A 23,315-nucleotide genomic window follows, 5' to 3' on the forward strand; every position below is an offset into this window, starting at 1 on the left:
ACTCCTGGAGCAATTTTCGGAGGAACTCTTAGAGACTTCAGGAGGAGTTCCCACAGAAACTCTTTTTCAGGAATTCTCAGAGGAACTCTTGGAGGAATTTCCGGAAGAACTCCTGAAGTTATTCCCGAAAAAAAAGTCCTGTAAGAATTGGGTTTTTAAATTTTGGAAAATATATTGATTTTTCGATTCTATACGAAAGAGCACCTTCTTCTGAGCCACTATGATTTTTTTCAGATTTTAAGAACCCCATTTTGGTACCTAAAATCAATTTCAAAGAAATTTTTTGAAATCACCTTTTGACAGCTGCTCAACTGTTTGACAGTTCCGCCCAGTACAAACTGCGACAAGGGGTGATTCAACAAATCGCTCCCATACAAACTTCAAATTAATTTTTAAATAGGTTTCCGGGCTCCAAAATTCATGAAAATTTGGATTTCGGCTCAGTTTGACATGCAGATTCAGAATATCGAATTATCTCAACACCGTTAAAGAAGCCAATTCCCGAAGGAACTTCTGGAGGGATTCCCGGCGGAACTCCTGGAGGAATTTACAGAGAAACTTTTGGAAGAATTCCCAGAGGGAATGCTTGAGAAATTCCCGGAGGAACTCCTAGAGGAATTCCTGTAGATTCTCCTGGAGGAATTTCCTGAGGAACTCTCGGAAGATTTCCCGGAGGATTTTCTGGAGGAACTGCTGCAGCAATTTTCGGAGGCATTTCTTGAAAAAATCCTGGAGGAACTACTGGAGTAATTCCCGCAGGAACTCCTGGAAGAATTCCTGTAGAAACTCCTGGAAGGATTCCCGTAGGAACTCCTGGAGGAATTCCCGAAGGAATTCTTGGAGCAATTGCCGCAGGAATTCCTGGAAGAATTCCCGAAAGAACTCCTGGAGGAATTCCCGGAGGAACTGCTTGAGGAATTCCCAGAGGCCTCCTGGAGGAATTCCCGAAGGAATTCTAGGAGCAATTCCCGGAGGGACTCCTGGAGGAATTCCCGGAGAAACTCCTGTAGGAATTCCCGGAGGAACTTCTGGAGGAATTCCCGGCGGAACTCCTGGAGGAATTTACAGAGAAACTTTTGGAAGAATTCCCGGAGGAAGTGCTGGAGAAATTCCCGGAGGAACTCCTAGAGGAATTTCTGTAGATTCTGCTGGAGGAATCTCCTGAGAAACTCTCGGAAGATTTTCCGGTGGATGTTTTGTAGGAACTCCGGGGGAAATTCTCGGAAGAACTCCTGAAGGAATTCTCGCGGTTCCTAGAAGAGTTCCCGGAAAATATCTTCGAGGAATTCCCGGAGGTACTCTTGGAGGAACTCCCGAAGGTAGTCTTGGAGGAATTTCTGGAGGAACTCATGGAGATATTCCCGAAAAAAGGTCTGGAGTAATTACCGAAGATACGCTTGGAGGGAAGCCTGGGGACACTCCTGGAGGAATTCCCGGAGGAACTCCTGCAGCAATTCTCGGAGGAATTCCTGGAAGAATTCTTGGAGAAACTCCAGAAGGAATTCCCGGAGAAACTCCTGCAGGAATTTCCCGAAATTCCCTAATGAACTCCTGGAGGAATTCTCAGCGGAAAGAGAACTCCTGCTAAAAATTTAGAGGAATTTCCATAGAAATATTCGGGAGGACTCGTGGAAGAATTCCTAAACAACTCCTTAAAGATTTCCCAAAAGAGCTTCTGATAAAATTCTTGGAGAAAATACTGGAAAAATGAATGAGAGAACTCCTGAAAAATGTTTACCTGGAATAATCTTTATAAGAATTTTCGCCGGAACCTTACATGAGGAAATTCTGAAGAAATCCCCACATTATTTCTGGAGGAACTACTTAATTTTTTTAAGCAGGAACTGATGGAAGAGTTCTCAGAGTAACTCTTAGTAAAAATCCTGGATAATTTATTAAAGAATGCCAACTCTTGCAGAAAATTTCGGTGGGAAAAATTCTTTTTTAACTTCTGATAATGTTATAAGATAAATTGCAGGAGGAAATCTCGGAAGAATTCATGAAAGAATTCCTCGAGGAACTCCTGGAAAAATCCCCATGAAACTCTTTCTTCCATGGGCAATCCGTGGCATTATTTGCTGGGGAAACTGACCAAGTTTAAGGAGTGCCTTCTGGTAAAATTTCCGAAGGAATTACTGGTAAAAATCTAGAGGAACTTTTGAACGAATACCAGGACTCCTGAAAGAATTTCTTATTGAAGTTCCAAAAGGATTCCAGAGGGAACTCTTCAAGGAATTTCCATTGAGCCTCCTAGAAGAATATCCTTGTTGGAATTTCCGTAGGAACTTTTGAAGCAATAGACCTTTTAATTCAATATGCGGAGAAATTTTTGAAAGAACTACCAAAGGAACTGCAGAAAAAACTACCGACATAACAGCTGAGGCAGGCAAAGTACCAATGCGAACGTCGAGCCATGAAGAAGAAGAAGAAAACAGCTGAAGCTCTTCACAGAGACTTTTTGAAGAACTTCACAGAGAAACTCGTGGAAGAATGATTCAAGTTATTCGAAAACAACTTCAATCTCTATCAGATTGTCAAAAACTTTCCTAAAATTTGTATCGTATTCTTCAAAAATCTATTTTGCTCTAGAGCAGCTGAGAAAAAAAAAACTTAGCATTCTCTAATTTCTTGCTTCTTTATTAATGCTAACACTCAACTTTTCACAAACTTAAACATTTTCCCAATAATTTCAACATCTTAACCTACCGATGGTAGTCGCCCAACTCCGCAGACAGCTCCACAGCAACAAATGTCGGGAAAGATTGCCACCTATACTGCCTCCGGAACATTGGTCCATCGTTCGGGATTAGCCGGTACGTTCCTTAACTCCACGGGAAATTTGCGCATTCTAGGGCCAACGGAATATCGCTCCGTGTGGAGCAAGCAACAGTTGTACTATCATTCGCCGTTCGGGCTGCATTTCACAGTCAACAAGAACTCACTGGTTCTGGTTGCATATTCCACTAGCGACGGTGATTGCTCCAAGACCTAGGGGAATTGCCAGTATTGATTCCGAACGACGATCAGTAAAGGCTTCCGGGCTGGTATGGCAAGCAACCTGACGATGTTTTTCTCACGATGGTGGGCATGAATACGCTGAGTGGAGTTTTTACTACTCCCACTGAATCGCCTGCAGCTGGTTGGTCGATGCACCGTTCCATCTAGAGTCTAAATCAATTACAAAATTATTGAAGAAATAAATAAATGAAGGGTAATTTACAAAAATACTTACCGATTATGTACAATTTGATTTGTTTATCTGGTGTCGATTGAGCTCTCGACACCTCTAGAGGTTGCGACTATTCTCACCCGTAAACGTCACTTGAAAGCGACGTTTGTCGATCAAAATCGACTACGAGAATGCGGTGAGAGTTCATCGGTGTTCACTCACATCGACTCTTCTCACCGCATTCGACTACGGGAATCGGGTGACGCATTCGACTCGACTTTCGTCACCTCATTCGAAGTGCAGAATGAGCACACCTGTAAATTGTGCTCATTCTGCGAATGGAGTGACGTGAGAAAAGTCGGAGTCGTATATCGAGATGAGGAATCCACTCTCGAATAAAGTGACTCGCCGTGTAAATCAAATGGAGAGTCACCTCATTCGAGTCGAGATTTCTCACCTCGATATACGACTCCGACTTTTCTCACGTCACTCCATTCGCAGAATGAGCACAAATCTCAGTGCTCATTCTGCGAATGGAGTGACGTGAGAAAAGTCGGAGTCGTATATCGAGATGAGGAATCCACTCTCGAATGAAGTGACTCGCCGTGTAAATCAAATGGAGAGTCACCTCATTCGATTCGAGATTTCTCACCTCGATATACGACTCCGACTTTTCTCACGTCACTCCATTCGCAGAATGAGCACAAATATATTTCTGGCCGAAGACAATATTGCCTAAGAATTTCTGGGCAATTCCAGAAGTTCTTAGGAGAAATGGTCGAATCAAAAAGAAAATTATGTTTGCATCACCTTGCAATGGGAGGACTCTGTGAACCTGCAAATCTACATCAATTTTAAGCTGAAGACAACATTGCCTAAGAGTTTCTGGAACAATTTCAGAAGTTCTTAGGAGAAATGGTCGAATTCAAAAGACAATCATGTTTGCATCACCTTGCAATTGAAGGACTTGGTGAACCTGCAAATCTCAATCTAATTCTGGCCGAAGACAATATTGCCTAAGAATTTCTGGAATAACTCCAGAAGTTCTTAAGACAAATGGTCGAATATAAAAGACAATTATATCTGCATCACCTTGCAATGGGAGGACTCGGTGAACCTGCAAATCTGCATCAATTTTAAGCTGAAGACAATATTGCCTAAGAATTTCTGGACCAACTCCAGAAGTTTTTAGGAGAAATGGTCGAATTCAAAAGACAATCATGTTGCAATAACCTTGTAAAGGGAAGACTTGGTGAACCTGTAAATCTCAATCAATTCAATCAATTTTTAGCTGAAGAAAATATTGCCTAAGATTTTTTGTTACGATTCCAGAAGTTTCTAGAAAAAAATAATCGAATTCAAAAAGCAGTTATGATTACTTATAACAAGTACTAAGGCAAAGCAAAACCGACTCTAGTAAGTTTTGGAAGTGACTATCTAATTTTAAAAGACAATAGTTTTTGCATCACCTTGCAAATTGGGAGAACATGGAGAACCTAATTACTTATAACAAAATTGAGTATAAGCAATTCATGCGACCCTTTTCTACGGACCATCTTTGGTGAATTTTCGGATATGTTACGCAATTATGTACCTTCCCTCTCGAGTTCCCTTTACCCCATCCCAATACTATTTATTTATGTAGCCAAAAACCCCACAACAATAAAATAACACATGTTCGTTCGATTTGGTCCTTTTCGACGTAGAAATTGTGAATTTTGACCTCGGTAGGATGATGTTGTAGTTGAGAGATACTGAACGACGTAGCAGCTTCCATGCCAAGACGCTGGTTTTGTAGAGCATTCTAACAATGGTTTGCAAGAATGGCTGCAACGTAGTAAAAAACCGTGTAAAAAACTGATTTGTAATAAATATTTGTTACTAGAATAATAATTAATTCCGTCGAAGTTCAACTTCCGATTGACCCGTACCATGATGGTCCTTCCGCACAGCAAGCCAACGACAAACCTCCTTTCACACCACATTGAACCAAACAGCTTGGGGCCGAAGAACCGCAGGAAGTCCTCCAGCTCACCATCATGGTTCGAATAGCAGACGGATAATTCCTCCCGATCGCTGCGCAATCTACGACAAATAGGATTCGTCGGCCCTAACCCACGCCTGCGTAGAGCCGACAGCCGGATGACTCGAATGTACTTCCTGGTTAGCGCCGGTCGACAGTGAAGGATCCCTTTAGGGGCGGAATGGGTGCCCTGACAGGCATGTATTCGTGTTCCTGCGGGATCGCCGGCGATTACCGCATCATTCAAACTGGCCATGAACCGAGCTTTGTATTTCCTCTCGTTTGACCTGGATTTTGTGCTGAAGGTGGCGGAACAGCTCGATGAACATGAACTCCGATTCATACAGGGCCGGGGGTTCCGGGAGAACCACTCTTGACAGAGCTCGCTCAATTTGGATAGGTTTTCCGGCTGGGGTGGTAAATAGCGATACTGCGGTAGGAAGAAAGTTGTGTCCAATAAGATTACGTTGGGGGTGAGATTCCACAAGGGCAGGATGTTGCAAAGATCCTTGGGGAACTGTTAAAAGTGTACAAGTAGGGGCAATATTTTTACCCGGCGCCACTGTGCTGCAATCATTCTTGCAGAAGAGAAAAGTGCAAGCAGATCAAAGAAAATTTTCACTCCCATGTAACAGTCCGAATAATAAACACGTTCATTATAGTCGGTACGAGTCGAGTTTTATTTCCCTCGTTATCGCGAGTTCCCCGGGTTAATTCCGTCCGCTTTCGGTGTTGGCCTGTCCACTGCGTTGCCTGCTGGGTGTCCGCCGGTTAATCCCACAGGTTATGGGCCCAGGCCGTGTGGGGGAACTGGAACAGAAAGTGTTTGTGCGAAAGTGCGTTTTCGAGATTCAGGTTATGTCGCTCGGCGAATAACCACAGTGATTGGACTCAATTGGACTGTGTAAATTTCGTCGTCACCGTCGTCGTGAGTGCGAACAAGTCGAGACAAGTTTGCTCGAGACTCTTGTGCTCATTCTGCGAATGGAGTGACGTGAGAAAAGTCGGAGTCGTATATCGAGATGAGGAATCCACTCTCGAATGAAGTGACTCGCCGTGTAAATCAAATGGAGAGTCACCTCATTCGAGTCGAGATTTCTCACCTCGATATACGACTCCGACTTTTCTCACGTCACTCCATTCGCAGAATGAGCACATCTAATTCGCTCGGTGCGCGTGAGCGAAAGTGAAAAACTTTGTGCGCGTTTTCGTTCGTTCGCGGGTGTACGAAAAGAACTGAAAATGAGCGAGAAATATTTGTTTTCGCGATTAAGTAACCAGAACTATCCCGTCTGGAAGCAGCGCATGGAGATGCTTCTCAAGCGCGAAGATTTATGGTCGGTCGTGTCGGAACCAAAGCCGGAACCAGCAACCGACGGGTGGCTGAAACGTGACCAGAAGGCGCTAGCTACTATCGTTCTGTACGTCGAAGATAGTCAGCTGAATTTAGTGCGGGATGCGGTTACAGCGGCGGAGGTATGGAAAGTGCTCCAGGATTTCCACGAGAAAGTGACGATGACGTCGCGGGTAGCACTGCTGCGGCGGATTTGCAGTCTCAACATGACTGAGGGAGGAGACATCGAGAAACATCTCTACGATCTCGAAGAGCTTTTCGACCGCTTAGCCACAGCCGGTCAAGCTCTGGAAACACCGCTCAAGATTGCGATGATCTATCGCAGTCTCCCTGAATCGTACGGAGGTCTGATAACGGCATTGGAAAGCAGACCCGATGCTGACCAGACGCTGCAGCTGGTCAAACAGAAGCTTCTCGACGAGCATCAGCGCCGCGTGGAACGATCAGGGGACGTTTCGGAGAAAGCCATGAAGACTCGGAGCAAGGATAAGGAGAAGATCTGCTACCACTGCCGGAAACCGGGGCATTTCCGGCGCGATTGCCGTCTGCTGAAATCGCAACAGAAGAGCGATGCCGAACACAAAGTGAAGCCTTCCGGAAACAAGGCGAAGAAAGCAGTGGAGAAAGATGTACCGATTTGCTTCGCAGCTGGAGGCAGTCGGCGCAAAGGCTGCTGGTACGTCGACAGCGGGTGTTCTAGTCATATGACTAGCGACAAGGACTTCTTCGACAAGTTGGACGAAAGTGTGAAGATCAAAGTGATTCTCGCGGATGGTTCGGTAACCACGTCAGCTGGTGTCGGTGAAGGTTCGGTCAAGTGCGTCGACGGTGAAGGAAAAGTACCCAAGGAACCAAAAGTTCAGATAAAAGGGTACTTTATAAGCTAAGCAGCTTGTTCGAGGTCGCTCATTAGCCTTCTAAGCAGCTTCATTTTTAAGTAATTTTGGAACTTGAAAGTTCACATAAGCACGCTGGATAGCCTTCTAAGCAGCTTCTGACAGAACTTTGTCAAAATTCATGCAGAAACAAAAATGTGTTTTTCAGAATCACACCCTGTTGGGGAGGGGTTTGTGATTCACGTCTGGAATTTGCTACTGATAATTAATTATATTCTCACATATGTCGCTGCTATGTAGATTTGAACTGGATCCTCCTGCGTGATAGCCTGCCGACTTACCGCTGCGCTGCTGAAGACACTTGATAAAGTCAAGCTAACTTCACTACTGTACAAATGTGCAAAACTAGCTGCCGACAGAAAATCGATTCAAGTCAGACTTTACCTGCTGTCCACTCAATCGCAGCTGTAGTACTGTGGTAGAGCGTAGGGCTCTCACGCAGCGACTGTCGGTTCGAATCCGATGGGCGGTATTATTTTTTTTTTTGCTCAAGCCTAGTATTCATTGATTTGATAAATTAATATTTGTCTTTTATTCGTGTACGCTTAAACAGTTGTTTTCTGTAAAAGAAATAAATTTAATCTTCATTGAAACACAATGCTACTGAACTGAACTTCTATGAACTTGAAAGTTCCGACAAAGTTCCGACATAGCATCTTAAGCAGCTTTAAAGTTCCGCGAAGTTCAGATAAAGTTCCGAATGGAACTTTCGGGCTGCTTAAGAGGCTAACAATTAGCCTTGCCGGAACTTGTGACCGAAGTTCCAGCAAGGCTCATCGTTAGCCTCTTAAGCAGCCAGAAAGTTCCGTTCGGAACTTTATCTGAACTTCGCGGAACTTGAAAGTGCATTTTGTCATGGGAAGCGGAACTTTTGGTTACTTGGGTAGTGGACATTCTTTTCAAAGAAGTGCTTTTCATTCCGACCTTGGAAGGCGGACTGGTATCAGTGCGAAAGCTAACCCAGAGAGGTTTGAGCGTGAAGTTTGAGGCGTCGCGGTGCAGTGTTGTGAATGAAGACGGAAAAGTGGTTGCTGCGGCAGAGCTGTGTGGAAATTTGTTCATCCTGAAGACGGCAGTGGATGCGCGGCTGAGCAAGGAGGCTCGGCATCTGCCGGACTGCCAGCATACGTGGCATCGCCGGTTCGGCCATCGGGATCCGGCAGTGCTGCAACGCATTCAGGAGGAGAAACTCTGCGAGGGATTCAGTATGCATGATTGCGGGATCAGGCATGTATGCGAGCACTGCCTAGCAGGTAAATTATCTAGACTCCCTTTTCCTAAACAAGCACAGAACCGTGCTGCTCGTATACTTGACGTAGTTCATACGGACGTCTGCGGTCCTATGAGCAATGTCACGCCAGGGGGTTGCAGATACTTGATGACCCTCATAGACGACTACAGTCGCTATACTGTGGTCTGTCTGCTCAGGCAGAAGTCTGACGCGGCGGGATGCATCAAACGTTACGTAGCGCACGTCAAAACGCGATTTGGTCGAGCGCCCGGCGTAATACGTTCCGATGGTGGGGGAGAATACGCCAATAAGGAGCTGAAGGATTTCTATGAGCGGGAGGGCATCCGGGCTCAGTTTACGGCCGCGTATTCCCCACAACAAAATGGCGTGGCGGAACGTAAAAACCGATCCCTACAGGAAATGGCAACGTGCATGTTGTTGGACGCAGGGCTTCCCAAGAAGTACTGGGGTGAGGCAATCATGACCGCTGGATACCTCCAGAACAGGTTGCCTTCACGATCTGTCGAATCAACGCCATTCGAGAAATGGTTCGGCAGGAAACCTTCATTGAAGAATCTGCGAGTATTTGGGAGCCCAGCATACGTCCACGTCCCGGATGTAAAACGGACCAAACTGGACAGCAAGGCTCGAAAGTTGCTCTTCGTTGGCTACTGCGACGATAGGAAGGCGTTTCGATTCCTGGATCCGGAAAACGATCAAATTACGATCAGCCGGGATGCAAGATACATCGAGCTGGGAGATGGATCTCTGGACCAGCGCAAACCGGCCGTCGGCTGCCACGAACAGTTGGTGGAGCTCGACGTTGATAGCGGTGAGGAACCAGCGGAGGCGGAAAATCCGGTCGAACCGGAGCAACATCAGCAGGAGCCAGTGCTTCAGGAGGAGTCGGATTCGGAGTTCTACGATCCGGATGAGGAGGAAGGCGCTGTCGGCGGGCAGCAGCCGCCGCCGAAGCGAAGCACGCGTGGAGTGCTTCCGAAGAGGTTCGACGATTACGAAGTGGATGTAGCTGTGAGATATAAGATGTACTGCATAAAGCTGTGGAAAGGAGATTGATCACAGCAGGCGATATAGCGCATTTGAATGTGATGCGAACTGTCAAGCAGACAACGTTAGCATCCCTGCTTGCATAGCAACAACTCCAGGCGTCACCCAACCGCGTTCACTCTTGCCACTTGCGAACCGACGTCAGCCTGGGTAAGTTGTGTGTGCTGCACGTGAGGGGTGATTCCTTCCTAGTGAAATACCAAACTCCACATTGGCGAATTCCTGCCAGTTTTTTTCGTTCAATTGAGGAAACTGAACCTATATTTTTGCTGGGAGGAATCACTCTTCAATGAGCATGCATTAGTGAACAAGTGAGGGAAACACAAAACCCATATGTGAAAAGTGGAAGTTCGGTGTGATATTTTTCGGGGACGTAGTTCCCGCTGGAGCATGCCTGCGGAAAACTGTTAGTGCATGGGCAATTATTGACGGGAAAGAGTGTGAAAGTGCAACAAAAGAACAAATTCCAGCAGCGCTAGAGTGATCGAATTGTTTTGTTTTGTGCTTACAGCGTGTTGTTTGTCGTGGAGGAAGACTCCCGGCAATGTCCGCTTACGAAAAGCTAGGTTAGAAAGATCCCGTTGTTTTGCTTCGCGCAAATGTCGGATCGGAAGCTTACAGCGTGTTGTTTGTCGTGGGGGAAGACTCCCGGCAATGTCCGCTTACGAAAAGCTAGGTTAGAAAGATCCCGTTGTTTTGCTTTGCGCAAATGTCGGATCGGAAGCTTACAGCGTGTTGTTTGTCGTGGAGGAAGACTCCCGGCAATGTCCGCTTACGAAAAGCTAGGTTAGAAAGATCCCGTTGTTTTGCTTCGCGCAAATGTCGGATCGGAAGCTTACAGCGTGTTGTTTGTCGTGGGGGAAGACTCCCGGCAATGTCCGCTTACGAAAAGCTAGGTTAGAAAGATCCCGTTGTTTTGCTTCGCGCAAATGTCGGATCGGAAGCTTACAGCGTGTTGTTTGTCGTGGAGGAAGACTCCCGGCAATGTCCGCTTACGAAAAGCTAGGTTAGAAAGATCCCGTTGTTTTGCTTCGCGCAAATGTCGGATCGGAAGCTTACAGCGTGTTGTTTGTCGTGGGGGAAGACTCCCGGCAATGTCCGCTTACGAAAAGCTAGGTTAGAAAGATCCCGTTGTTTTGCTTCGCGCAAATGTCGGATCGGAAGCTTACAGCGTGTTGTTTGTCGTGGGGGAAGACTCCCGGCAATGTCCGCTTACGAAAAGCTAGGTTAGAAAGATCCCGTTGTTTTGCTTCGCGCAAATGTCGGATCGGAAGCTTACAGCGTGTTGTTTGTCGTGGAGGAAGACTCCCGGCAATGTCCGCTTACGAAAAGCTAGGTTAGAAAGATCCCGTTGTTTTGCTTCGCGCAAATGTCGGATCGGAAGCTTACAGCGTGTTGTTTGTCGTGGGGGAAGACTCCCGGCAATGTCCGCTTACGAAAAGCTAGGTTAGAAAGATCCCGTTGTTTTGCTTCGCGCAAATGTCGGATCGGAAGCTTACAGCGTGTTGTTTGTCGTGGGGGAAGACTCCCGGCAATGTCCGCTTACGAAAAGCTAGGTTAGAAAGATCCCGTTGTTTTGCTTCGCGCAAATGTCGGATCGGAAGCTTACAGCGTGTTGTTTGTCGTGGAGGAAGACTCCCGGCAATGTCCGCTTACGAAAAGCTAGGTTAGAAAGATCCCGTTGTTTTGCTTCGCGCAAATGTCGGATCGGAAGCTTACAGCGTGTTGTTTGTCGTGAAGAGAGAGTCCCGGCAATTTCCGCTGACGAAAAGCTAGATTGGAAAGATCCCGTTGTTTTGCTTCGCGCAAATATCGGATTGGAAGTTTGCATCGTGTTGTTTGTCATAGCAGATAAACATTGGCAATGTACGCAAACAAAAAAAATATAAGAAAAATCACGTAGTTTTGATTCGTGCAAATGTGGTATCGAATGGTTACAATATATTATTTATCAAAGAGTGTCGTTAATGTTGGCTGGCCAGAAGAAGGATTATGTTAATGCAGTTTGTTTTCTGTGACTAGTGTTCCAATGAACGGCAAGGCAATAAACTTTATCTATAATGTATTTTATCAGATATATCGAATTTAAACGACGGAGCAATGGGATAAATTTGGGTATAAAATTAAATAAAAAGACTCAAAGAACAAGATTTTTTTCTGGATCACCCAGTACCAAAACGGTAATTTCTTTTAAATACTACAAGTATAGAGGCTTGCATTACCAACATAACTAACGAAATGAGATACAATTTGTAAGCATTGTCCTCAAAATTATTTCGCGAGCAAGGACGGCTGTATCGAGTGACCCCGAACGAGAGAAAGAGAGAGAGAGATGATGACGTCACTGTGCAAGCTCCTATTGCTCGTCGGAAAATATCATTCCCACAATTAAGCACTAAAATGTTCGAGCTATTTTGAAAAAAGTAGCGGCAGCATAGTCAGAATGGTACCTCACAATGAAACTGTATTCGGTAGCTTCATGGCAGCAATTGCAACGTATGCGATGATGTAATATAACAGTAACTTATTGTCCGTTGTGATGATTTATAGATTCCGACGCAAATGATTAGGCTCATTTTCAGCGTAGGTGCGTTATAAATGTTTGCTTACAATGCAAAACTATCACCAAATGTGTACCTAGCAACACAGCGTAAAATATTCACCAGGACGCGGTCTGGTTTTATATCTGTGGGCCCACGCAACTAATTTTTGCGCAGAAGTCTAAACAGGTGGAATCTCCGCAATATGTTAAATCGTTATAAGTAAACACTCCAAATTGAGATACGGAAATTCTTTTTTTTTGTTAAAAATGTGTAAAACTTCTTTAGAGTAGAAGAAGGATGTGAGATATAAGATGTACTGCATAAAGCTGTGGAAAGGAGATTGATCACAGCAGGCGATATAGCGCATTTGAATGTGATGCGAACTGTCAAGCAGACAACGTTAGCATCCCTGCTTGCATAGCAACAACTCCAGGCGTCACCCAACCGCGTTCACTCTTGCCACTTGCGAACCGACGTCAGCCTGGGTAAGTTGTGTGTGCTGCACGTGAGGGGTGATTCCTTCCTAGTGAAATACCAAACTCCACAGTAGCCATAGCAGTAGAAGGAGAACCCGATACCTACGAAGAGGCAGTGAGCAGTTCCGAGCAGGATTTGTGGAAGGCCGCAATGGCTGAAGAATACGACGCGTTGATGCGGAACGAGACCTGGTCACTGGCTCAGCTGCCGACCGGCCGAGTACCCATCGGCTGTAAATGGATATACAAGAAGAAGGAGGACAGTTCCGGTAAAGTCTCGCGGTTTAAGGCCCGCCTCGTAGCCCAGGGCTTTTCGCAGCGTTATGGGGTCGACTACGATGCCGTATTCGCCCGGTCGCTAGCCAGGCGACATTGCGGATTCTGTTGACAGTGGCTGGACACAAGAAGATGGCCGTTCGCCATCTAGACGTCAAGTCGGCGTATCTACACGGAAAGCTAGAAGACGAAATTTACATGCAGCAGCCGAAGGGGTTCGTGGTACCTGGAAAGGAAAATCTTGTGTGCAGGTTGAAGCGCAGCCTGTACGGCTTAAAGCAAGCTGCCAGGATTTGGAACACTACAATCAGCGAGTTGCTGAAAGGTTTGGGCTTCGATCAGTCTAGATCGGATCCCTGTCTGTACGTCAAACGTTCGGAAGGAGGAGGTTTCGTCTATTTGATGCTGCACGTCGATGATATGATCGTCGCGGGGATGACCGACAAGGACGTTGATGCTGTCGAATACGCGCTGCGGAAGAAGATTACTCTGTCGTCGTTGGGAGAGATTGGCTATTGTCCGTGCAGTTGAATCCCGGAATTTTCGACTAGCGAAGTTGGATTTTTCTCCAAATCCGTGCGTCGGACCTAACTTCGGAAGTGGTGCGCTGTATAGCGGACCAGGTTTACTATACAGCGCACTACTTCCGAAGTTAGGTCCGACGCATGGATTTGGAGAAAAATCCAACTTCGCTAGTCGAAAACTCCGATTTTCAACTAAATTGAGAATATTTTCTGGGCATCCGGATTACCAAGGACCAGAACGGATTCTACTATATGGATCAAGAGAATTACATCAACAAAGTGGCGTCGCGATTCGGCCTCGAACATGCCAAAGGTTCGAGCGTGCCGATCGACGTCGGATATTACAGAAGCCGCGAAGGAAGTAAGGAGCTGCCAGATAACGAACGATACCGAAGTCTTGCCGGTGCACTTCTCTACGTCGCAGTGAATACACGCCCCGACGTAGCGGCAAGTGTGTCACTGTTGTGCAGAAGGATCAGCCAGCCGACAGAAGTAGATTGGAATGAGTTGAAGCGTGTGGTGAAATATCTCGTGAAGACCAGTGGCAGCAAGCTACGACTGTATGCAGAGCGCGGCAAACCGCTGTTCTTGAGTGGATACTGCGATGCTGACTGGAGCGGAGACACGGCGGATCGCAAGTCGAACACAGGATATTTGTTCCTGCTTGGCGAAGCTTCCATCAGTTGGGCCAGTCGAAAACAGTCCAGTGTTTCGCTTTCCAGCATGGAGGCGGAATATATAGCGGTGTCAGAAGCGTGCAAAGAACTTGTGTGGCTGCGTCGGATCTTGGACGAGATGGGTGCTAGACAGTGCGGTCCTACTGTGTTGTACGAAGACAACAGGAGCTGTATAGAGTTCGTCGACATGGAACGCGTTTCCCGCAGGTCGAAGCACATCGATACGCGCATGTTCTACACGAAGGATATGTGCGTAAAAGGTTTGGTGAAGCTGAAGTTCTGTCCTTCGGAGAATATGACAGCCGACATCCTCACGAAGCCGTTAGGACCCGTGAAGCAGAAGAAGTTTGCAGAAGCCATGGGGTTGACGGAAGTCGTGACATCGGCCGGAAGAAGAGAAAAATATTGAGGAGGAGTGTTAAAAGTGTACAAGTAGGGGCAATATTTTTACCCGGCGCCACTGTGCTGCAATCATTCTTGCAGAAGAGAAAAGTGCAAGCAGATCAAAGAAAATTTTCACTCCCATGTATTGCGGATTTTTAGAAAAATTTCCACTCTGCGGTAGCCGCCGAGTTCTACCGCAGCTGTCAAAGTCCTACCGCAGGCTTGAAATTCATCCTATCATTAAAACTGAAGGCCAAATCAAAGCATGCTTGCAAGGTGAATTGAACTGAAAACCAACAACAAACAATGATCATCGGCGTCGTATCCAAGGCTATCCAAGGCGTCGCTAGGGCTCTCTAGGGTAGATCGATGATACCTCAGTGGAAATCAGTAGTCTGACAGCTGCGGTATCTTTTCGTTCCACCGTAAAACGGAAAGTTTTCTTTAAATTAGCAATATTATGCTTTTGGTCGAAATACGAAGTGACCGAACGTGCGAAAATTGATTTTTAACCTACTTAGAAATGTCGCAACTCAATTTGGATTAGTGCATATTGTTGCTCTTAATTAGCTTAATGATGCGCAACAGAAAAAATAGATTCAAATTTACTTCGCAGCTGCAACTTCGCATGTGCTTCTAGCGACGACTTCGATTTGGTGGTGCGACGATAATAACAGTCCGAATAATAAACACGTTCATTATAGTCGGTACGAGTCGAGTTTTATTTCCCTCGTTATCGCGAGTTCCCCGGGTTAATTCCGTCCGCTTTCGGTGTTGGCCTGTCCACTGCGTTGCCTGCTGGGTGTCCGCCGGTTAATCCCACAGGAACAACCAGAAGTCGCCAGAGCACTTGCCGATGATTGGTTTGAAAGAGGCACATAACCGAGCCGGGGCAGTGCCCAGCCGAGATGGTAATCACTTGGAGGTCACGGAGATGTTCCAACGAGGTTTGTTCGACTGGTTCCAACCGTATCGTAAGGGTGTTGCCAATCTCCGGAAAATCGAAAATGTACTAATTTTTGCGGAGCTGAAACGGATTTTTTTACCTGGAAATATCTACAATGTAACGAATAACACAGTTTAGCGGATTCAATGTGTAAAAACCTACCGTATGTATCGTTGTTGCTCTGCAATCGCTTTCTCTGTCGTCATAGTTGCGACGGCTACTGAAACTAGCACTGCCCGGATACTTCTCGGGTGAACTCCCGGAATGATCAATACACCGGAACTGGAAGAACCACTAGCAACAGCCAGCAACGCGGATTATAGCGAAAACCGTGTGTGTTTGGTTTTCTTCCATGCACGAAAACGACGAAAACACGCAAACCAAGATGCGAACGCAAGAAACTGAGGAATCAACATAAATAAACATTCAAAACAAAACATTACACCGAGGGGTGCACCTAAGTAAACCCACTTGATGTTGAAACAAGGGGTTCGCGGATGAAAAGACCCCGTATCAGTAAAAATGAAAATACCCCAAAATTAAATCGATTTTTTTCCTACTGTTTGATCTTAGCATTTATCTTTGGATATAGCACGCACTAGGTAAGAAACAAAACCTACTCATTCCATATCATTTTCACAATGAATTTTGATAAAAATACACATACACCGGGTTGGTTAGAGATACGTCATGCCAGATACGTCGCTTTTGTATGGTGCCAGTCTGGTGTATCTGTTACTTTTGATTTTGGCTAGATACGTCGTTTGGTTTTCTCATATATCAAAACGGTGTATCTATCAGTAAAGTCTAGTATGCACCTGGTAAGAAAAGCACTCCAGAAAAAATCCCTCTAATTACCAAAGGAATTTTGACATCTGATTAGTATGGGAAGAAATGTCACTTTTCCTTGAGGAATAATTGAACGGAATATTTTTCTGCAAGGAAAAGTGACAGCTCCATTTGATTTGCCCGGCAGGCGTTACGAGCGTTACACAATTTTCATTTCTTTCCAGCTGCGGACCGCTCAAGAAATTTTAACAGCGAATCATTTCTTGACCGTTCCTTGGCCTATTTTTTTCCACAGTACTTATCAGGTGCGTACTACCCTTTAAGGGTTGTAAACATCAAAATAGTTAGATACGTCGTTTCGAATAATATGCTTAGGGTCTGTGTCAATTGGGTTCTTTAGGGGTATCCAGATTATTTCAGAATCAGATTCTCCGCCCAAAAGTTAGTCGAAATCCAAAATTTCATAATTTTTGGAGTCCGGGAACTATTTTTAAAATGCATTTAAAGTTTGTATGGGGAAATTTTTTTGTTCGGGTCGAACTGTCATTTTAACGATTGAACTGTCATTCTATCCACGAAAATTAAAACTGTTTTGTTAATTTAACCATCAAAACAAATGTATTGAAATCCAATAAAATCACGTTATACTCAGAAAAATGAGCTCTTTCGATTAGGCTATAGAAAACAGCAATAATTTATTCACTAAACAACCCAATTGGCGAATTAAAATTAATTTTCACTTAAACTTGACAGTTCGATAATTATTTCCTTAGGAAAACTGTCAAGTTTAAGTGTTGAACTGTCAAATTTAAGTAAAAATTAATTTTAATTCGCCAATTGACACAGACCCTTAGTTAAACAAATTCTGGAGCTCAATTTGAATAGGTCGTATGTGCTTTCGTCGATATAAAATTCGATCAGTTGGATTCGCTTCTTATGGCGGAAACTGTTGAAATTTAACAAAATTAATACATACAAGCGATTCCTTACAAAACAGGCTTTCAATTTTATCATTAAAAGCCACCGAAATATCATCCATATTTCAACTATTGCTAAAATAAACTGATCGAATTTTATATCGACGAAAGCACATACGACCTGTTCAAATCGAGCTCCAGAATTAAGCAATAAATCATCAAACAGTGATGTGCACTCAGAAATAAAAGTATACACGGAATTACTATTTTTTATGCATTTTGTATCCGCATCTCTCTCACTCTCTTTCTGTTTTCATGCTATCTGCCGTTTAGCCTGGGTTGAAGAGAAGTGTTTCGTCAACCCAGGCGAAGCACCAGATAGCATGAAAACAGAAAGAGAGTGAGGGAGATGCGGATACAAAATGCATAAATAATAGTAATTCCGTGTATACTTTTATTTCTGAGTGTGGATTCTTCAATTTGCTTTATGAATGTTAAGCTTCATGCAGCAGTTAACCCGGATTTGTTTACATTCTCGAGTTACGTCGGATTGAAAAGTTATGCTTGAATTGCTCCTAAAAGCCACTGCAGAATCCTTTGTAGATCTGTGCCTTCGGTGCGTAACATCGGTAACGTCGATAACGCTCTCACTGTGAGCGCGACGAAAGAACAGCAAACAGAAAGAACAACAAAAATTTCAAACCGATCCTCCGGTGTTGACAGTTTTTCAACGCTTTTTTCCTCGCGAATCGTGTCGCACTGTTTATTCGAGTTCAATTTTTAGTGAAAACCCGGAAAATCCGCCAAAATTATCCACATCAAAATGCTTATTTGGTGATCTCGGTAAAACTAGTGATTAGCTTGCATGCATAAGTGGTTAATGTGTTTGAAAATAGACGAAAAAACGCACCATGAATTCCAACTTTACAACTCCGAAAAGTGGCAACCGTTTCGGGTCGAAACCGTCCACTCCGGGGGCCGGAAGATCCAACCTGGTCAGACCCACGATGAGTACTTCGTTGATAGGTGCGACCAAATATACTACCACCAGTTCGTCCAGTAGTGAAAGCCTTTACCAAACTCCTTCATCATCAGCGATGAAGAAATCCAAGAATCCATCGGCACTGTTCTCGAACACCAAGTCGAAATCCGCGCTGGCGCTGACCCCGGTGGGTTTGGGCTCACAGTTTCGTCCCCGATCGGATTCGGTGACATCGTTCAAAAGTTGCGGGGGGTCGGCTTACGGGACTCCGGTGGATCGGCTGAAGAAGGCCAAGTCGGCGCTGGAAGGTTTGACCGTTAGAACGCCGGAATGCTTTTCCAAGGTTTCGCTGGATAGTCCAGCGGGGGCCGTTGGGGGTCGTGCCTCGGTGAAGTTGGATGAATCGGTGAAATCGGCCAAGGATAAAGAAGTGTTGAGTGCGGAAATCAGTAATTTGAAGGTGGCAGTTCGTGTCAGACCACTTTCGGCCAAAGAGTGTATCGATTCCGTTGCAAACATAGTGCGAGTGCGGGAAAACGAAGTGGTGGTGAATGCTGGGAATACGGCGGATAATTCAGCCGGAGTGGAGCATTGTTTTCAGTATGATCATGCGTTTTGGTCCTGCAATGCGGAGGACCGGTCTTACGTTGACCAAACAGGCGTTTATAGCAGTCTCATGAAGCCGTTGATTGATAAGGCATTTGAGGGATACAATGCATGTCTGTTCGCCTATGGACAAACCGGATCCGGTAAGAGCTACAGCATGATGGGGATCGATTCAGATGATTTGGAGATCAGTTCTGAAGCTGGAATTATACCACGTTTCTGTCAAGAGCTTTTCTGTCGTATTGAAGCACTGAAAGGGAAAATGCAGGCCGAGGTTGAAGTCAGCTACTTCGAGATTTACAACGAAAAGATCCATGATCTGCTGGCAGTTTCTCCGACTGAAGGTGTTTTCTCCGTGACCTCATCGAACGTAAAGAAGCCCCCTCTGAAGGTCCGGGAGCACCCCTTCTGGGGTCCCTACGTAGTAGACCTGAGCACCCATCCGGTGGATTCCCACTCGGCCCTGAGAAACTGGCTTGCCGTAGGAAACAGTCAGCGTGCCACGGCTGCAACCGGTATGAACGACAAAAGCTCGCGGTCACATTCGATCTTCTCCGTAGTGCTGAACCTCTCGGAAGTGATCTCCCCCGAGCAGAGAAACCTGAATGCTGTTCACCAAACCAAACGGAGCAAAATCAGTTTGGTGGATTTGGCCGGTTCCGAACGGGTCAGTCAGACGTGTGGGACCAGCAGTGAGCGGCTCAAGGAAGGGATTAGCATCAACAAGAGTCTGTTGACTCTGGGGAAGGTGATTTCCGCATTGGCCGAAACGAAACGAAGCGGTAACACGTACATCCCGTACCGTGACTCGGTGCTGACGTGGCTGCTAAGGGTAAGTAGTACATCCTAGTCTTGTTTTATAATTTTCAATCGATTTGTCCGCTTTCCTATAAAATTGTTATATAGCAAGTGCACTTATTCCTTCAAAAGTTTATCTGCTTTCTCATTAGCATCAACTAATTTTAGAAATTGTTTCATAAATTCAGTCAACGCAATGGCAGACAAGGAAAGTGCTTAAAGCACACTAGCTGCAGAGAGGCAGATCAAGTTCTGCTTTTTGTTCTGGTTTGCTATGCAACGATAAAATACAGACATTGGTCTAGTGGCTACCGCTTCTTTGTATGCAGAAAATCCTGCGTTCAATCCCTAGCCTGTCCCTTTCTTCCTACATTAATATTTCTAAGTATTTTCTCTTCTCTATATATATATTAGAATAACTAGCCACAGAAGCCCAATGTCGCGACTGTTCGTGTGACTAACATCTAGTTTGCCACGACCTTACAGCGTCAGTAGCGGTCCTAGAAGTGTCAAATAAATTTTGTTTACCAAAACAAAAGATCCTCTACAAGCTGGACACTTTTGAACTTTCAATTATTACAGTTCAAGTAATTAATTTAATTAAATAAGAAATGTGACTACAGCGCTATTGGAGTTCTAGTGTATTTCTATTATATATATATATATATATATATATATACAAAGTAAAAAGGGGAGGGAGGGGGTCTAGCGCTGTGTTACGCTCCACACAAAATTTTGAAATTTTCTTTACAAAAATTGTTACGTGGGAAGAAAGAGATACAAAATTGATAAATTTCGCGTTACGTAATATGTGAATGAACCCATACTCTATGCCCAAGGAAGTCAAGGAAAGTTCCATAACGATAAAACTGATTCAAATGAGTTTATTCTTCAGCATACATTATTCCGCATTTTCTTTCCTGGAAATATTACAAATTGACGGTGAAATTAGTGTTCGAGAAATTTAACGACTACCAGCCCTGGCCAAGTTCGCAGGGGTTGACGGTATTAAAGTGAAGGAGTTTCATTTTGATTATTGTAATGTAGTGTTCTTTAGTGAAACATATCACCTTTTTAACACTTTAATGCGCCTCCAACGGTTCATCACGAACCGGCTGCTGCAGATGGAGTATGGCTGATCATATGCATCAGACATGCTCGATAAACAGGAGGAACCGCCGGGGCTCAGTAGAGTCTATTCCTAAGCAATAGTTCCAAGTCGGTTGGATTTGAGAAGGTTTTGATGATCGTTACAAATCCTAATAAAAGTATTATAGGATTTGTGACAGGTTTTGGAACCTTTTACAGCCATCTGACTTCAACATGTTGTTTGGGCTCTATTTCCCACGTTTCTCGGTTGATTTTTATTGCATAGTAATTTATTAATGTCATAGTCGCTTTTTCGAATCTTTACAATGTTAGTTGGTCATATTTTCTTTAAATAAAGCAATAAAAATCGACCGAAGAATCAATAGTGGGAAGGAGATTTGCAGCACTTAATTGTGCTGATAGATTCAAAGCTAACGTGCGAACACTTAAACGCATTGTTGACGTCAATGCGTTCGACGTGACATTTTGTACAAAAACTGACTGCTTTATATTAACTGAACAACGTTACTTGTGTATGACTAGGTTGACATTTCTAGGCTACGCTTGAGAAAATGATATGGTTCATCTAGGTAGGACCGATAGGACAATTGAACGAGTTTGAATATTTTTAATAGTATTTGTAACGGGATGAAAGTTGACATGAAATCTTTATTATTTTAAAATTTTATTGCAATCAACTGACCAACTTGGCGTATTTTTGATTATCTCTTAGATGTTCAGAAGTTCAGTTACATGTTTCTGTGGATTTTGGACCGATGACAATTTAAGGACACAAGAGATGAACACAAGTAGAAAACGATTAGCGAAATCAAGAAAACAATTTGACACAGGATCGACTATATTTTAACATACAGGGTTCGATTGATTCGATAAAAAAAAAACAACATACGACAACTGTTCGGCAATGAACACAAGAAATTTTAGGCGAAAGCACTGGACTGTATGGTACGGCAGTAAAGAAACGGGGGGTTTCGGATTTGGAGGGAAAAATCACTTTCACTACACTTAACACTTTATTTCTCTCTTTACTGCTATTTACACTTTACATTTCACTTTGGATAATTTCACTTCGCGTTGTTCGAGCCACGCGAACGCTCATCACTTGTTCACTTTAAATTTGCAACTGACTTGCGACCGCGAACGAGTCGCATATATATACCCAAAATCTAACGTACCAGAACCACGTGGAAGGTTCTACGCGCGCGTAGAACCCACGCGACGTGTATGGAACAAATAATCATCAGCACGCTACCTGCAGGGCGACGACGACGAGAGTCGATGATGATGATGATGGCTACGGCGGCGGCGCTCACGGCTGGCTCTCACGGCACTCGCTCTCTCGCTGCTGGTCGCTGCTGTCCCGTCGGTTCGGGTGAGTGCGCGTGCTTCGTAACGATCTTCGATGACGGTTCCGATGCGATGGTTGGAGTGGATTGCGCAGCTTTGGATGCTGCTGCCCTTCTTGGGAGCGTATGTTCGCGAACAACAACTGACTTAACGAGGAGAAAAACATATTTAACCATACCACAAAATCAAACAAGGAGACAAACACAAACCGTGTGACCATAACACTACATAGGCAAATCCTGACTGACTGACCAATTGAAAACTTTCCAATCTTCTACCGTAACTTTCTGAGTCAGTAGGCAACAGTGTCTTAATCAGGCTTGACAGAAACTCCCTCGCGAGAAAATGAGGAAGCGATTTTGGCGATTTTCTGAGGAGTGAAAATAAAACTCAGAAATCACAACGCAAATCCTCAACAGCAACGAGCGCGAGCTTGCCGCACAGCGAGGAGTTCGTCCAACACTCATAATTACTTGTTGTGTTTCTCACGTCCACTCACACTCAAAAAGCTCTCGCGAGTTCCACTCCCATACAAAGAAAGACTCTTGAGGCGAAAATCGCACTCAAAAACCCGAAATAATCATCGGCTCTTTTTTCGTTCCCCTCTTCCTCGCTCAGTTTTTATTGCCTCTCTGTTTGGGGTTCGTTCGCTCCCTCGCGACGAGGCAAAAGCAAAACACCGCTCTAGAGCATGTTGCCAAACTCTTTTGATTTCGAGGAGGATTATCAAGCCTGGTCTTAATGGATATCATTTTCCGCGTACGGCTGGCAAACTGCTTCTGAAAGATTACGTACTCTTTTCTATCTTCGGGTCTAGTGTAGAGGTTTCAACTCTATTCAGAGTGCAGCTAGAAACCTAGCAAAAAAAAAAAAGAAATTTAACGACTACCAGGTATTTCTTTCGTTTCCTTTGAGTAAAGCAAATAGTGACTTCATTCGAACGGTTCTTTCCAAGAAATTGGGCTATCACAAAGCTCAGCTCATACGCTGCTTTATTGTTATCAGTTATTGCATTATGCAGTACATTGAGCAATCACTTCACGGTAAAATACCACTTGTGAAGTGCCCCGCTGGAAGGGCCCGCAGCGTACGCTTATGTCGTTTGCACTTACACACCAGCGCACATTTGCAGCACGATTTGTGTCGGATCGATTTCACACCACCATCAGCTGTAAAGTAATTGGATATTAAACCAGTTG

General features: G+C 44.6%; 2 protein-coding genes and 1 pseudogene across 4 annotated transcripts in view; 1 reads left to right on the plus strand and 2 right to left on the minus strand.

Moving 5' to 3' along the window:
* Positions 1-4,137: 4,137 nt before the first annotated feature.
* Positions 4,138-5,849, minus strand: LOC115265182 (uncharacterized; annotated as a pseudogene).
* A 12,099-nt stretch (positions 5,850-17,948) lies between these two features.
* Positions 17,949-23,315, plus strand: part of LOC109421432 (kinesin-like protein KIF14) — a 73,887-nt gene continuing 68,520 nt past the window's right edge. The window contains exons 1-2 of one of the 2 annotated variants that reach the window (XM_062849586.1): positions 17,949-18,299; positions 18,369-19,693. In XM_062849586.1, coding sequence (XP_062705570.1) covers positions 18,185-18,299; positions 18,369-19,693 — 1,440 coding nt within the window. In that variant the 5' untranslated portion in view covers positions 17,949-18,184. Of the gene's footprint in view, positions 19,694-23,315 lie in introns of both variants that reach the window. The other variant, XM_029871010.2, reaches the window with a different exon arrangement.
* Positions 23,092-23,315, minus strand: part of LOC109421433 (uncharacterized) — a 33,822-nt gene continuing 33,598 nt past the window's right edge. For both annotated transcript variants that reach the window (XM_062849588.1, XM_029871166.2), the window contains one exon: positions 23,092-23,285. The gene's annotated coding sequence lies outside the window, so the exon portion shown is untranslated. The remainder of the gene's footprint in view (positions 23,286-23,315) is intronic.

The sequence above is a fragment of the Aedes albopictus genome, chromosome 2 (genome assembly GCF_035046485.1).
Source record: "Aedes albopictus strain Foshan chromosome 2, AalbF5, whole genome shotgun sequence".
NCBI lineage: Eukaryota > Metazoa > Arthropoda > Insecta > Diptera > Culicidae > Aedes > Aedes albopictus.